The following is a 16,138-nucleotide window of genomic DNA, read 5'->3' on the forward strand; positions in this document are numbered from 1 at the left end:
GGGGGTCTCACCCAACCCACATGCAGTGAAGAGGACATGGGGCACCTTTGGCACGGTGCAAGCAGCAAGAAGGAGGACCCCACAGCTGGGACAGGCTCTGTTCAGTCACAGGTGACACGGATGTGCTGCCCCTCTGCCCAGGCAGGAGGTGGATGACAGCAGGAGACCTGCTGGGCTCTCACAGTGGGGCTTGAAATTCTCTTCCCCGTTGCATCTGTTCAGGCTTTGAAACAGCCCCAGTCCCCACGGCTCCAACTGGAGGTACGGATCCAGCAAGGGAAGTCACAGTTTGCAATAACCTACTGGAGCCAAAATACTGGCTCTGAACACCTCGGTGCTGGCAGTCACCTGCACACGCGAGCGTGCCCACGCGAGGGTCGGAATTCCACGCGCTGCATGGGCCAGCAGCTTCCAGATGCAGCTGCAGGCAAAGTTTCCTGTCAAGGAGCCCAGCTCAGGGCTGGCCTGAGGGGCTGATCAGACCCTGGCTCATCCAGGACTCCTACAGCTCCTTGTTCCTGTTGAGCACCTCCTCTTCCTTCCAGCCGCTGGAGTTCTTCCCAAACTTGTACACCAGCCGTCGTCCATCGACTCTCTCCAGGATCTCTCGTTTGTAGTAGTATCTGTGAGAGACAGAGGTGCAATCAGAGCTCTGGGGAGCTGCTGGAGGGCCCAGGCTGAGCCCCATGGGGCCGAGTCCCCCCAGGACGGGGTAGGGCACTTACCGCATGGCTCTGCTCAGCTTCTCGTAGGTCATGCTGCTGTTTTTCTTCTTCTGGCCCCAGAGCTGAGCCACCGCTTCCGAGCGCAGGAACTTGAAGACCCCCTCCCGCCGGTCCTCCCACTTCATCAGCCCCTCGTTGAGCTCAGGGTGGATCAGGATGTCCCGGATGAACTCCCACAGGTGGGTACCTCTTGGGGCTGAAAGAGGACATTGAGCTGTAGAGGAGGGAAGCTCCTGCAGGTCCTTGAACCTTTGGATCACCCTAAACCCCCCTGCCAAAGCCCTTCCTCCCTTCATTCCCCATGAAGCCAAGAAGGCAAGATGGGGAGGCAGTGTGGGCTGAAGGGTTCACGTACAGTGCTTGCTCTTCCTGTTCTCCAGGCAGTCTCTGCTCTCCTTGCTGAGTTTTCGGGGCCGTCCCCGTTTCCGCTTGCCGTGTTTGCTGTCCCCTTTTTTGCTGCCTGGAAAGTGGTCTGTGCACACAGAGAGGGGCACATGTCAGGCTGGGCAGCACATGCCAGACTGCAGCCCCCTCCTTGTCCTCCCAGGGACCAGGAGCACCCTCTTTTCAGGCCCAGATACCAGGGAAATATCCCCAGAGAGCAAAGTCACTCCATTCCCTCCAGCCTCATCCCACCCTCATCCCCAGCACTATGCTTAGGGCAGCATGTGCTCCTTCCCCAAACCCCACTGCTTCCTTGCATTCCTGGTGTTCCCAGTGTCATCACCAGCTGGGATCAATACCAAACACTGACTTCTGTGCCCAGGATTCCTGGCTGCAATCTTCACCCATCTGCCACCACCCACCCCTTCCCACCAGGATCACCAGTGCCCTGCCCATCATGCTGCTCAACGGAGAGAAGCAGAAGCAGGACACTCAGGGAAACAGGCCTTTCCCTCCTCCTCACTCTGAGGATGGGTGTTCAGGTGTTGTCCCTAAACCATTGCAGGTAGGAAGTGCACAACTGCCCGGGAGCCAGCCCTCCCCTCCCAGCTCCTGTCTGGAAGGAAGCAGCTCACCATCAGGAAAGAGCTTTGATTCTGCAGGGTCGAGGTCGAGGTCACTTCCACCGGAGTCCTGAGAGTTGGGGCTATGGGACATCACAGGCCCTGAGAGGCAAAGGATCAGGGTTCAGGCCTCTGAGCATCTGGAGGTTTTCCCCTGGTTCCCACCCTTCCCCTGCCACCAGACTGCTGCAAACCCACCCTTGTCAAAACACTGACCTGAGACATCAGAGCTGCCTGGGGACATGGAACCCGGCAAGTAGGTGAAGTCTGTGAAAGGGTTTGTGGGCTTTAAGTCCTCCAGGGAGTCCTTGGCACAGGAATTTCCCAGCTCTGGAAGGGGCAGAAGGGAAGAAGGGGTTAGCCTTGCTGTCATCAGTATGTGATCCCTGGGGAAAAGGCTTGGCCAGGGCCCCTCTCTTACCCAGCTGGCTGGAGTTGAGGAAGGTCTGGGAAGTCGCATCCTCTTTTTCTAGCAAATCAATGATCCAATTCAGCTCATCAGAGGCTACAGGGGTGAAGGACTGGGGTTAGCAATTCCTATTCCATATGAAGGGGAATAGTGCATACTGGGAGCTGAGCCCAGCCATGCTGGGACTCCGGTCTGTGCCCCCACACCCTCCCACGCTGCCTCTGCAGTGCCCGGGAAGCACCAGCCTCCTGGGCTAGTGGAGGGCTCTCAGACTCATTCTTCAGCTGCTGGGCCTGCAGATGCAGGAGACCCTGCTGCACTCACTGATCTCATGCAGGCGGTCGTAGAGCTCATCCCCCAAGGGCCCGAAGATGAGGCGCATCTGGTCCCTGCTGCAGTGGCACAGCGTGTGCCCGTCCATGTTGCAGCAGGAGAAGTCGATGGAGCTGGCATCGTACTTGTTCTTCTCCACGTGGTAGCTGATCCACTCCAGCACCTGCACCTTGGTCCAGAAGTACGGGAGCTCACTGAACCACTGGGGCTTGTCTGCAAGGGATGGAGAGCAGGGCTCAGAGCAGGGTGGCTGTACCAGCACCATGTGCCTCGTGTGGGCTGCCCGTGCCCACTGGACACCTGATGTGGTCCCGTGGCGATCCTACAGGACACACAGGTCCTGCCCTTGAAGGGCTGTGGGACTAAAGGGTCCTTAGTGCCCTGCCCTGCAGACCCCACACTTCCCCCACCGCTGTTTTCGGTGCCATTTGTCCTGTTTGTGCTGTGATCGCCCCTGCTCTGCTGGTGTGTTTCTCAGGGTGTCTCCCTGAGCACCATCACATGGGCCCCATCACCAGGATTGTACTTCCAAGCTGCTCCTGGTGAGCCCTGGCAGCCTGTCCCCTGTGCTGTGGGAGGGGGACAGTGATTCCCCCATCTCCTGTATAAATCAGATGTGCTCCCAGCAGCCATACGTCTGCCACCCAGGGTGTCCTCCCACAGCCTTTCCCTGGGGAAACTGAGGCACGGTGGAAGCTGCTGACCTGTCCCTGTGGGACAAGGACCTTGCAGTGCTGTTCCCAGCCAGCGGCACTGCCTCACACTGCCCCTGGTGCCGTCTCCCCAGTGCCACCACTGCCACTCCCCTGCTCCTACCTGTGCTCTGTGCTGGGGGCTGGCTGGCCGGGAGGCTGAGCCCCAGGTTGCTGTCATCCCCAAACTGCCCCAGCATGTCCAAGGCTGGCTGCACCTCGTCGGGCTGGTACATGGCGCTGATGTAGTTAGAGAAGATGTTGCTGATCTCACAAGATCCTGCCATGGAGCTCTGTGCCGAGAGATGACAGTGAGCCCAGGCCCCCAGCACCTGCAGCACCGCGAGTCGGGCTGGGCGAGGTCGGGCTGGCTCTCCCTCCACCCATCGTCACCTCTGGGTCACTTCTGCAGAAATATGCACCAGCACCTGCCGGCTGGGGCTGGGCCTGACTCACCAGCTCTGGGGCCAGCGCAGAGGAGCTGAGCCGGAGCGAGCTGGGGACGTGGAGTCACTGCCCTGTCCCCAGCAGCCCGGCCTCGCCCGGCTGCCAGCCGGAGGAGGTGACAGCCAGGGGCGGCTGGCAGAGAGCAGAGAGCAGTGCCCCAGCCCCTCCGTGGGTGCGGGTTTGGGCACTCGGCCCCTCCTGAGCCCCCTGCCCACGGCTGTGCCACGGCTCCAGTCCTGTCCACCGCTCGCAATGAGCACGTCCCTATCACCGAGCCCCTGCCCGGCGCTCACAAAAAGCCAAATGGCGCTGTCCATTGCCAAGCCCGGGGCCGCAGGGCAGCTGCTGTCCATTGCCAAGCCCGGGGCCGCAGGGCAGCTGCTGTCCATTGCCAAGCCCGGGGCCGCAGGGCAGCTGCTGGCCCCGCAGGGCTGCCAGAGCCAAGGTGGAGCTTGGAGAGGCCAGAGCGCATCCCCACCGGGAGCCCAGGTGCGGGGAGCAGAGCAAAGCAGCTGTCCTGGCCTCGGGCACGTCACCAGGCCTCGCAAAAAAGCTTTGGTACCTTCTGTGGTGGCAACTCCAGCAGCTGCGGGTAATCCAGAGAGGAGCGAGGGCAGACGGAGCCCGGGCTGGCCGCTCGCCGCTGCTGCGGGCCCGGGAGGCTGGTGCCGATGGGCAAGCCCTGCCCGTGCCTCTGCTTTTATAGCTTGGGCGGCGTAACAATCTGGCAGCCCGAGGGGAATTCCAGCCCCAAACGTTCATGCTCCCAGATCCAGGTGATTTGCATAATATGAACCACCGGGTCCCAGCCCTGCGCTGCCTTGCCGGGAAATCTGGGCTGGCCAGTTTAATCATTGCCAGAGCCCGTGCCCCACCGGTGCCCAGAGTTTCACCCACACTGCCTTCACGGGCTGTTTTCTTGCCAAGCTCGTGTTTGTTTGCTCACAGCAGCAGGTTCACTCTGCTCCTGCAGCCAAAACCACCCGTGGGGTCGGGGTGGCTCTGGGGCCTGTGGATCCCTACCTGGGGTTTGCTGGGAGGCAGGACATGGGGCACACAGCTGGCCAGGTGGGCAGCACAGCCCTGGCAGCCAGCAGGGTGTGCGTGGGTGCCCTGGCCGTGCCTGGAGCACAGGCTTGGGTGGCACGGGCACAGATTTCCCAGAGCTGGAAGAGGGTCTCAGTGACCAAGCAGGACAAATGCTGGGCACGGGGCACGTGCTGGGAGCAGGGCTCAGGTGGGACACGTGGGCTTCGTGGGGGTGCAGCAGAAACCAGGCAAGTGCCTGAGCATTGCTGCTCTGCCAGTCAGAAGGGGTTGATTTTTGCCTGGGGGAGGTCTGGGGCAGGCTGCAGAGCTGTGACAGCCAAGTCACACACACCTGGCACCTGCAGGCGTGCACACTCACCAGGGACGTGCCAAGGGACGAGGCAGGGTCGTGGGATGCATTTGGGGAAGTACCTTTGGTGGCTCTTGCCTCTCTGGCCTTGGGCAGGGGTACCTGGGGCCCTTTGAGGTTTATTCCTGCTGGGTTTAGCCCTGGGCTGTCCCAGCCAAAGCTGGGGCACCCCCTCTGCCTGGTCCTGGTTCTTTGCCGAGCCAGCCACATCCACACCATGTGCAGACTGAGGCAGTCCCAGGCACCTGGGAGCAGAGCAGACCCTGGCATCACACAGCTGCCACCTTGGCACTTCAGGGTCCTTATCACTCCAAACCTGGCAGCAAACCATCTCCTGTGACACTGTGCTCACAGGCTGTTGCCAGCACGGATACTCCAGCTTGGCACATGGACCAACAAGGGCAGGGTGGCCCTTGTCCTGTCCCCTGTGTCACATCCCCCAGGCCCTGGGGCAGCCAGGAGGCACCGGGTCCCACCAGCTGATCACTCACCCCAGCTTCATTCCTCCTCAGCAGAGTGCTGGGTGCTGCCAGGCCCTTCTGTGTCCTGGGCAGAGCTCACAGGGACCCCCCCTGCCAGGGAGCAGCCACAGGGCAAGCCAGGGCCACCAGGGCAAGCAGCCCCAGAGCCTGGCCATGCCTGCAGCCCGGGGAGCTGGCTGCCCCCTGGGCAAGGCTGCCAGTGCGTGTGGATGGAAAGCTGCCCCTGGGGAAGGTTTTTCCACCCACCACTACACTGCAGGTGTCCCTGGAGCAGGGTGGGATGTGCCAAAATTTCACCATCCCCTGGGCCACCAGCGGAGGGGTGAGAGGAGGTGGCCCTGTGTCATTTGGGAATCTCCTGCCCGAGCTGTGCACAGCCCACCCACCCACAGCTCTGCCCATGCCAGGGAGCCCAGGGGCTGCCTGGCAGGGCTGCCTGGCACAGACCACCCTGAGCACCCCCTGCCCAGGTGTCCCTTCCCTGCAGACTGGCCTCAGGGAGGCACCACAGCCAGTCCACACGCCCAGGCAGTGCCACCATGGCAGAGGGACACCCAGGGGTGACACCCTCAGCCTCCCATGAGTGCTTGGCACAGCAGGAGCCCTCGGTGTCCTCCCGTGACTCAGCCCCTTCCTTCCCCTGCCTTTGGGAATCAGGAGGCCAGTGCAGGAGCTATCCTCCCCAACCCCTGCAGGTACCCTCCAGTTTTCCTGCCTGCAGGAATGCCCTTCCAGCCCCTCGTCCACTGAGGTGCCACAGCCTGGGGAGGTCACCATGGGCAGCACTCCCTGGAGATGCTGCAACACTCTGCTGAGAGCTTGGGAGGGCACAAGCCTTTCCTCATGTGTGCCCATGTCCTCCCTAAAGCCCTGGGGCACAGCAAGGTGCAGAACGGTGCCCATGGGACTCTCCCCTACCCAGTAGCAGCCACAGCCCTGATGGGCTCAGAGCAATTCCCTCCTTCAGATGGGTGGCACGGGGCTGCCAGCATCTCATTGCCACAGCTGGCAGCTCCCAGGGCTGTGTCCCTGCTGTCCCCTTGCTGCTGGCCCAGTGCACCTTTAGGCATGTGGGGTGCATGGCACAGGTCGCTGCCAGGCAGGCTTGGCATGCTGCAGCAAGAAAGAGATGGCCATGAGTGTGACATGGTGCCGTGAGGACTGGCAGGAAGACGTGTCTGTGGTGCCACGAGTGGCTGGGGCAGCAGGGGGGAGCAGGAGCAATGTCCCCTGCCCTGCCAGGGGGAGTTGGGCCCGTGGCACCCCACGTTTGTAACCCAAGGCTGCACCACGGTGGCTGTTGGTCCGGGGGCTCATGCCAAGGTGACAGCCATGCCATAGCTGAGGGTGGCACAGGGCATGGTGCTGGGGGCTGGGACACCGCTGGGCACTGCCAGCCCCCAGAGACACCTCAGAGCTGGCCTGGCACCGCGGGACCAGCACTGCAGGCACCTTGAGAGCCGGGCTGCGGCCCCAGGGTGTCAGGGCAGGGGTGCCCAGGCAGGGGCAGGGGTGTGCGGGAGGGAGGCACCGCGCCCGGGCACTGCGGGCACCGAGGCTGGCAGCTCTCACGGCTCAACAGCGCTGCCGGCAAAAGGGCAAATGGAAGCTGCAGGGGCTGAGCTCCAGGTCGCTGTCCCCCTCCCCATTCTGGAGCCGCTGGCTGCCCAGCGCCGCTGCGTTCCGGCATCGCTCACCTCGGGGGCTCAGCACCGCACGGTGACACCGAGCCACGCATCGCCCACCGCGACACCCCCACCGGCAGGGCCCTGCCGGCGCCACCTGCCAGCATCTGCCCCAAAATCTCCTACCAGGGAGATCTACCTAGGCACTCCCCAACATCCCCCATCCCGCAGGACGCTGCACTGCACCCAGCATCTCCCCCAGCCCCGCAGGACCCGCACCCCCGGCAGGACCCGCACCCCCGGCAGGACCCCCACACCCCCAGCATCTCCCCCACCCCCGCAGGACCCCCACACCCCCAGCATCTCCCCCAGCCCCGCAGGACCCCCGCACCCCCGGCAGGACCCCCACACCCCCAGCATCTCCCCCACCCCCGCAGGACCCCCGCACCCCCGGCCGGAATCCCGCCCCCGTCCCCCGCCCCGTGTCCCCTCCCGCTCTCCGGGCGCCGCGGTGGCGCAGCCAGCGCTGCCCCCTGCCGGCTCCCTTCCCTTCCCTTCCCTTCCCTTCCCTTCCCTTCCCTTCCCTTCCCTTCCCTTCCCTTCCCTTCCCTTCCCTTCCCTTCCCTTCCCTTCCCTTCCCTTCCCTTCCCTTCCCTTCCCTTCCCTTCCCTTCCCTTCCCTTCCCTTCCCTTCCCTTCCCTTCCCTTCCCTTCCCTTCCCTTCCCTTCCCTTCCCTTCCCTTCCCTTCCCTCTGCAGGCTCAGGGATGCTGGCACTGCCTGCTGGGCACCCTCCTCCTCCTGGCCAGGACAGGGGCAGCCCCTCAGCCCCTTCCACCACCTCAGCCCCTGGATCTGCCCCCACCGAGATCAGTTCTGCCCCGTCTGCCTGGGGTCCTGCTGCCCAGGGGGCTCAGGTCACCTGAGAACCATGGAAAGGATGTTTCCTTTGGAAAAGCCCTCTGAGATCACCAACTCCAACCACTCCCCCAGCACTGCCACATTCACCACTAACCCGTGTCCCCCAGTGCCACATCCACACGTCTTTTGAACACTTCCAGGGATGGAGACTCCACCACTGCCCTGGGCAATGGTGCCAAGCCTGTGCCAAGGCCTGACCACCCTTTTGGTGCAGGAATTTCCCCCAATATCCAACCTGAACCTCCCCTGGAGCAACTTGAGACTATTTCCTCTTGTCCAAACTTCTCCCAGCCAACAGGATTATAGAATCACAGAATGTTTTGGGGTGGAAGGGACCTTTAAGGGCCACCACATCTAATCCCCTGTCATGGGGAGGGACACTTGCCACTCCATCCAGAAGGGATGCAGCCACGGTCCCCCCTCCCCATCTATCCCCCAGTCCCTGGGCCAGGCTCATGGGAACAGGAGGGGATGGGAGGCTCCTGGCTGTGCCCTTTCCCTCCTCAAAGCCACCTCTGTGCTCCGTCCCTTCATGTCCAGAACATTTTATTTGCAAAGACAAAAAGGCAAGAAACAAACAGCCATTGAAAAAACGTACAGCAGGAGAGCACAATAACTTACACTATTTACAGGAACACACCAAGGTAGAAAACACACACACACCTCATGCTCTGACAAACCCCCACAGAGGCCACAGCAGCCTCCAGAGCAGCTGGCCTCTGGAAAAAGCTCCGAGTGTGAAAAGGCATCTGCTGTTGTGCTCCTTGTGCAGAAAGAGATGGAGCAGGGGACACAGTGCTGCAGCTGCCCCAGCCTCGCTGGGCTGCACCCGGGGCTCCCAGGCCAGGGCAGAGCTGGAAGGAGCCAGGGCAGAGCTGTGCTGGGCGAGGGGACGAGCCCTGGGCAGGAGGGAGGTGCAGGGCTCTGCTTTTCTGGGAGCTGGGCCTGTCCCAGTCACAGCTGGAGCACCATGCAGCACCTGGAGGGGCTGAGGGTCCTCGTCCCTTCCCAGAAGGGTGAGGGGGGCTCAGGAGGATGTGCAGCCTGCAGGAGACAGTGAAGCTCCAGGGAGCCTGTGGGAAGCAAGCTGGAACCCTGTGCTTGGCAGGGATCAGGGATGGTACCTGGACTCTCTCCAGTGGGGGCACGGGCAGGACTGGTGAGGAGCACAGGAAGGAGGGGTGAGGAGCACTGGGAGAGCACCGTGGGAAGCAGGCACTGGGTTTGCAGCACCAAGGCAGGAGGCAGCAACTGAGACCCCTGAGCAGCTGTGCTGAGAGGTGGTGGGGAGGAACATCACACCTGGGGGGGACAGGATGGGACCCAGAGCTCCCATTGCTCGCAGCTGGCCAGCCCAGCCTGTGCCATCGGAGCTGTAGGTGGCAGGAGGGGACACTGCTCAGGAGGGCTCACAGTGGTTTGGGGATCCAGTGCTTTTAGGCTCCTGACTCTGGTCCACCCCTGTTGTGCAAAGCTCAGCCCTGGGGCAGCCCTGCCCCCTGCACAGAGGCTGGAGCTGTGTGCTGGGGGTGAGGAGACCCCCAGAGCAAGAGTTAGGCCCTGGGGGAAGAGGCATGACCCAGCAGCTTGAGGAAGGAGTGCAGGTATGATCACACCCTGGTCACAGATCCAGGTGTGGTACAAAGGCAGCTCCAAAGTGTCCCTGCCCCGGGGGGGCTCTCAGAGGGGCTCTGAGACCACCAGAGGGGACTTCAGTTGTGCAGCCAGCACAGTGCACAGGGATGGAACAGCTCACTCACAGGCCAAGAGCCTTCATCCCAGTCCTCCTCCTCCTCCTGTCTCAGCCCATGGTCCCATTGGAGCTCTGGGGGGCCAGGGTCCCAGGGGCCACCCCTCGTCGACCCACCTGCGTTGGGACCTTGTGCTTTAGTGTCACCCCAAACTGGCCTGGGGCTCCCCAGGCCCTGTGCCAGCCTGAGCTGGGGGCTCCAGGGTCCCCCTGGTTTCTGTTCAGTGCCTGGCACTGAATCTGACACAACTACGTTTTTTGGGAGTGAAAAATCAACACCTCACACCAGAATCAGCTTCTCACACACCATCCCCAGCGTGGGCAGAGGCTTTTACAGCCCCAAGGCCCTGCTGCCCTGCAGCTGGCTCTGGGCAGTGGTGGCTGGAGCCAGCCCATCCCAGCAATGTGCTTTGCACTGACATTTCCAGTCGAGAGCTTCATCTCAGCCACAGAGAGCATCTGTGAGAGCAGAGGGAGAAATCTGGGCTGAGCCTTTCAGAGCTCCCCTTCCACCCTTCGTGGGACCACATGGGAGCCACACCCAGGCTGCCAATCAGCCCAATCACCAATGGAACACCCCAGATCCCCAGCCCAGGAGTCCTATGAGAAATGGGAGCAGAATCTGGCTCTGGGGGATCCCACAGCAAAGGGGGAGCTGGCAGGGCAGGGGCTCCAGCCCTGCTGCCCTGCCCAGGAGGAGGCAGGGCTGGGAACACAGGGGGTGGCTCAGACATGCAGCAAGGTGGCAGTGAGGCCACGTGTCCCCAGGACGAATTCAAGTGTCAAGACCATAACAATAACAATAATTAAGAGAAAAAAAAAAAATCTTACACCACAAACTCCCCACCCCATCCCCAACAGGAAACCCAATGACGACAGCACCCAGCTTGCACCGTGAGGTAGCTAAACCAGATCAACAGCCAAAAAATGCTCTTTTGCATGAGAAACATCAACCCACACAGGTACTGAGACCTACAAACACACACACACACACACACACACACACACACACACACACACACACACACACAGAGCTATGGGATCACAGTCACCCCTGGCCTGGTTCCAGCCAGGACAGAGTTAATTTTTGCAGTAGCCAGGAGGGGACATGGCCAGAGCCCAGAGGTCCTTTCAGACCACCTCACATCATTGCTGGGCAAGGGGAAGGGAGTCTCTTCCAGGGAGAAGGGATCTCTTCCAATCAGGGTAGCTTGCACTGCAGTGAGCATTTGCATGTGATTTGCTCTCTTTTGTACACTTTCGTTATTAATGTTGTTGCTGTTAATTGTTTTTATCTCATCGCTGTTTCCAGTCAATCGTTCCTATCTCTGCCTGTGATTTTTTCACCTTTGTGCCTCCAGTTCTCCTCTCCATTCCACCACAGGGAAGGAAGGAGCTGGGGGTTGTGGCAGTGCACAGTTTTAGTGGGAACACTAAATTGGGGAATACCATTCCTAAACCACAACAGCTTTTTTTTTTTCATCCAAAGTAGGGCTTGAATGGTTGAGATAACCACAGATCTGCCCAGAGTGGGTAGGAAGCAAATTTGATCTAAACATTTTCTGCATTAGGTGCTGAGCCAGTGGTGACAATGTTTTCTGGTCTGCCCAAGTGGGAACCTAACCCTGTTCATATTTCTGTCTGTTCCCATCACAGCCTCTGTCTCAGGGAGGGGGATCAGGATTGCCCTGTCACTTTATGCCATGATAACACCAAGGGCAGTGAGGGTCATTTGGGATATGTCTGCAGTGTTGCTCTCCTACCCTTACCTCAGGCACTTCCTTTGGGAGTCCATTAATAACAATTATGACCAGCCTGTGGGGGGAACAGGGGAGGATGATTTCCCCAGACTTTCACCCACTTTCCCCCCTTGAGGCCTGTTAAAACAGCTTTCGAAGCTCTGAATTCCCTTTGGATGTTAAGGAAATCATATTTTTCCAGGTCACCTTACTGCAGTCCATATAATCTTTGGAGTCAAGAAAGAGATTTCTAGGGAGGTTATTCAGAGATCTGTCCTGAAGGGGAATAGTCATGAGTGGCATGGAATGTGGGAGAAAATGGGCCACTTTGGGAAGAAATTCTCTCCTCCAGTGGTTTGGAAGAAGTACAGGGTGCTGTAAAAGTGACAGAGCACTTGCAAGGAGAATGTTGCAGCAGTTCCAGTGAGGAGCCTCACTGCAGCATTTATCAGACACTGCTTTGCACCAGACAGCACCCTCGGGAGGAGGAGGAGGAGGAGGAGGAGGAGGAGGAGGAAGGCAGAGCAGCAGCACCGTGGCCACTCAAGCTGCAGCTGAAGCACAGGAACAACCCGTGCTGGCAGCAGTGCCCCAACACAGAAGAAATCCAAATCTCTATCCAGTTTGTAGGGAGAGGGATGAAGAGGAAGCAGAGCCCTCACAACAGGAGCAGGCAGGGCTGGGGATAATCACCCCATCCCCAGGTGAGGGACAGCTGAAGAGGGTTCAGCTGCCAGGGGGGTTGAGCCCCTGCTGACCCCAGTGCTGCAATGCTGGGATGCTGAAGCCACGCCGTGGAACCTGATGGCAGTGAAGCCAAACACTGTCCCTGTCCTGGGACGTGGCATGGGCAAGGGAAGAGCACAGCAACTCTCACCTCTGCAGCAGCTCCTGCCAAGCTGAGGGAAGGCATTCCCTCGAGGATAATGGAGCAGTGCACCCAAGCAGGTGGAGCAGCATGGAGAGGGTGCCCAGCACCCGAGGGAGTGGCAGAGGGGGTCCCTAGGGATTCAAACAAGCAGCAGTGCCTGCAGATGAGGTCCAGTGCACACCATGCACGTGCCAGGAGGTTGTACACAGCACAGCCTCATTGGCAATGATGTGGATGATTTTCCCCAGCCTTTCACCCACTTTTCCTGTTAAAACAGCTTTGAAGTTGTGAATTCCCTTTGAATGTTAAGGAAATCATGTTTTTCCAGGTCTCCTTACTGCAGGCCGCATAATCTTTGGAGTCAAGAAAGAGATTTCTAGGGAGGTTATTCAGGGATCTGAACAGAAGGAGAACAAACAATGTTAAAGGTGACTCCTCAACTCTGATGATGAAGATCATGATTTTTTCTTCCTGCCAGCCTGTCTCAACTGTGTAAAAAGACTGTCTAAGACTGGACCAGCCCATGGACTGTGGACTGAGGAAATGTCCCATGTCACACCAGTACAGACCAGAGCCTCTCTCAAGAGGGGACACACCACAAGGCAACCAGTGGTTTTACCTGCATGGGCACAGAGAGGACAAGAGGAAGAGGGAAGGAAAACCCACCTCTGCCCCAAGCATGGGGGTGTGAGCTGAGAGAAAAAACAACAGCTGCAGGAAATCCTTCAAGGATCAATGCCAGCCCCGTTTCCAGTGGGCACGTGCTCAGAATAAAAAGGCAAATGTCACTTAGGGGAGGGGAGGGCAGCAATGGGCCCTGTTGGGCTGTGTGGGTCCAAGGCTGGCACAGCAGATCCACAAGAGTGTAAGGCTTTACACACAGTGTACCCTGATGCCATGGAGATACTCAGGGGAAGGATCCATTTTTCTCTTCTCCCCAGAGGAGAGGTCTACTCTGGTCAGTAGAACACGGCTGCAGGCAGGTCAGGGTGAGCATTCTGCACGTGAATCATTCTCTCTTTTGGATACTTCTGTTATTAATATCGTTGCTGTTTTACTGTTTGTCTTTTATCTTACTGCTGTTTCCAATAAATTGCTCTTCTCTCAATCTGTGATCTTCATCTTTTGTGCCTCCAACTCCCCCCTCCACCCTGCTGGGGATGGGGATGGGGATGTGAGAGGTGCAGGGTTTTAGTGGGAGCAGTAAACTGGAGAATGCTATTCCTAAATCAGGACTCTCCTCACTTCAAACCCCCTGCCTCAGGACACCAATGCCCCAGCATCACCCAGGACCAACCTTCAGCCCTGCAGTGCTGAACAGGCACCTTCAGCCTGCACACAGGAAGGTATTGGTGGCAGAAGGCAAGGCAGGTGTGACCCCAGCTGTGCCCCCTTCACCCATGGCAGCAGGGAAGGCTCCAGGCACTGGAGATCTCAGGGCAGACAGAGGCTCACACACGACACCAGGCTACAGCCAAGCACTCAGCAGAGACACCCACACGCACACACAGCCCCTCCAGCCACGCAAAGGATAAACCAGCTGAGGAATGAGTGCAGAAAGCCAAGACAGGCTTAGGGTGGAGACAGCTCCTGCAGACCCCCAGACCCCCACCATGGCTGTGTGCCCTTGGCTGGTGAGGTCTCTGTGCATTTTTGGCTGCAGCCTCAGCTCCACAGGTCACACAGGATGGGTGGGAGACTCCCCTCAACACAGTCACCAGTCCTGGCTGTGCAGGGCTCAGCCACCTTCACAGGGACCAGTCCTGGGCAGGGTCACTCACACTCACACTCACTCTCACACTCACACACAGGTACCATTTACCCTCCACCAAGGCAAGCCAGCAGGATGGAATTTTCCCAAAAAAAGACAACCCCCCTTCCCCCCCAAAATCAACAGAGATACTCCTGTCCTTCTTGATGCAGAGGAATCCCCTCACTCCAGCAGAATGTTGGAACAAGAGCTGGTGGCAGCTGACCTGGGGCAGGTCCAGGTGTCACCGTGGTTGGAGAGAGCAGAGGGGAAATGGTCTGTGCTTTATGGGGCAGGTCCTGGAGCCCCTGGCCTCCAAGATCCCAGTTCAGTGCTGGTGGGATCACACGGAGAAATCCTTGAATTTGAGTTCAAGTGCTGCTTCTTCTGTGACAAAGGGGAAAGGAGAGTGTGTGAGGCAGGACCACCCATCCTGGGGTCTCCTCGGCCACTCCACAAGAGCCCTGGGTGGCCCAGGGCAGGACAGAGCAGGGGATGGTCCAATGGTCCATTGGAGAGATGCAGGGAAGCTCCAGTGTGAGAGCAGGGCCTTACCAGCCCCCCTTGAACAGGAGAGACAGAGGAAGGAGCCTGCAGAATGTGCGTCCTTGGGGAGACACTCCTGGGTGGAGCCCCCAGACCCTCAAGGAGATGAGATTGTGCGAGATCATCCCCTGCAGGACTGTCCTTGGAGCACAGGGGGAATCAGGAGCCTTGTGCGAGGGCAGAGTGTGCAACCCCCTCCCCTCTGCTCTGGCTGCTCCATGCCTTGCTGGCTCCTCTCCAGCCCTGCAGCCCAGCAGGCCCAGCCTGAGCAAGCCCCAGTGCAGGCAGAGCTCTGAGGGCACAACCCAAGGGAAGGACAGACAGAGCCACAGCAGTGGGGTGACAAGTCCAGCCTTGGCTCTTTTGCCCTGTGACCTCCATTCTTGCTTGGTTTCTCCGTCCCAAGGGGATTAACTCGCTGCAGGAACCCAGCACGAAGCCCTGATGGGGGCCACGACGTCCAGAGCAGAGCTGGGCACGTGGGGAAGAGCCCAGAGCCATGGGGCAGTTGAGTTTACACCTGGGGTGTGGAGAGTGTCAAAGGGAACTGCAGCAGGTCTGTCTGGAAGTTGTCCAGTGGAGATCTCCCCAGGCCTGCTGTGCCTCACCAGATGGGACACGGCCAAGGAGCTCAGAGTGCAGCTCTCCAACCACTGGGGACATTTCCACACAGGAAAGGGGAGGCTGGGAGTACCAGGAAATCCTTCTGCAGTCCCCACAGCAGAGGTGTCTCACAAGTAATGGCTCCAGAGAAGCACCCTCTGTGTTGTGGTCCTGGCCAGCAGACACCAAATGTCCTCGTGGAGTGGAGAAGGCTCCTGCAGGAACCAGCCTGGGAGCAGCACAGCATGGCAGAGGCCACGTGGGCCCACAGTGGCAGGAGGGAGCCGGGTGTCTCTGAGGAGTCAGGGATCCCTGACCCCCAAAGTCCTCACAGCAGGATGGGCGAGAGGAGAGGTGAAACATTTCCTGTTCACTGGAGAACCATGGAGAAACCTCAGCAGGAGGGCAGGTGGAGCTGCTGGTGCCCCCCAGAGCTGCTTCCTCACAGGAGCTGACAGTGCTCGAAGTAGCAGACGCAGCATCGTCCACCCCGTTGGGTCAGGCACAAAGAAATCCCTGTCCTGGGCTGAGCTCCTGTGGGTGACTGAGTCCTGGCAGCAGGGGGAGGTACCCTGACCTTCACCCTGCCCCAGCCTTCCAGTCTTTCTGCAGTTCCTAGTTTGACCCCGCAGGCAACCTCCTCCCACTCCAGAGCTTCACTGTCAAGTCGCTGGGAACAAAGGTGAGAGGGACAGCATGACCCAGGGGTCGGGGCAGGAGCCCCAGGCACTGCCCCACGGGCTGCTCGCTCCCCAGCCCCGGCATGCAGCCCCCCAGACTTCCAGGCCCTCTTCCCTTGGCAGGATGTTGTCTGAGGCACCTTGGGGAGAAGGCAAGAGCC

At 59.7% G+C, this 16,138-nt stretch overlaps 2 protein-coding genes across 4 annotated transcripts in view; both read right to left on the bottom strand.

Annotated features, from left to right (window-relative positions):
• Positions 1 to 483: 483 nt before the first annotated feature.
• On the bottom strand, positions 484 to 4,262 carry ELF3 (E74 like ETS transcription factor 3). The gene is made up of 9 exons (XM_021527729.2): positions 4,176 to 4,262; positions 3,291 to 3,459; positions 2,466 to 2,687; positions 2,154 to 2,237; positions 1,949 to 2,062; positions 1,745 to 1,834; positions 1,081 to 1,197; positions 726 to 921; positions 484 to 623 (listed from the first exon to the last, which is right to left on the bottom strand). Exons 2-9 carry the CDS (start codon positions 3,451 to 3,453, stop codon positions 503 to 505), a joined length of 1,107 nt encoding a protein of 368 aa, XP_021383404.1. The 5' UTR covers positions 3,454 to 3,459; positions 4,176 to 4,262; the 3' UTR covers positions 484 to 502.
• A 4,305-nt stretch (positions 4,263 to 8,567) lies between these two features.
• Positions 8,568 to 16,138, bottom strand: part of KIF21B (kinesin family member 21B) — a 50,707-nt gene continuing 43,136 nt past the window's right edge. For all 3 annotated transcript variants that reach the window (XR_013341256.1, XM_021527658.2, XM_021527657.2), the window contains one exon: positions 8,568 to 15,967. Coding sequence is in view for 2 of the 3 variants with exons in the window: in XM_021527658.2 (XP_021383333.1) it covers positions 15,913 to 15,967 (55 nt within the window). In the remaining variant the exon portion in view is untranslated. The remainder of the gene's footprint in view (positions 15,968 to 16,138) is intronic.

The sequence above is a fragment of the Lonchura striata genome, chromosome 30 (assembly GCF_046129695.1).
Source record: "Lonchura striata isolate bLonStr1 chromosome 30, bLonStr1.mat, whole genome shotgun sequence".
Classification (NCBI taxonomy): Eukaryota; Metazoa; Chordata; class Aves; order Passeriformes; family Estrildidae; genus Lonchura; species Lonchura striata.

What these genes read in the sequence shown, in the direction of transcription:
- ELF3 (XM_021527729.2), bottom strand. Translation starts at nt 3,453, where the DNA reads ATGGCAGGATCTTGTGAGATCAGCAACATCTTCTCTAACTACATCAGC. An exon ending in AGGCAGCTCTGATGTCTCAG is followed by an intron (nt 1,835 to 1,948) that starts GTCAGTGTTTTG and finishes TTTGCCTCTCAG; the next exon opens with GGCCTGTGATGTCCCATAGC. An exon ending in GAACAGGAAGAGCAAGCACT is followed by an intron (nt 922 to 1,080) that starts GTACGTGAACCC and finishes GTCCTCTTTCAG; the next exon opens with CCCCAAGAGGTACCCACCTG.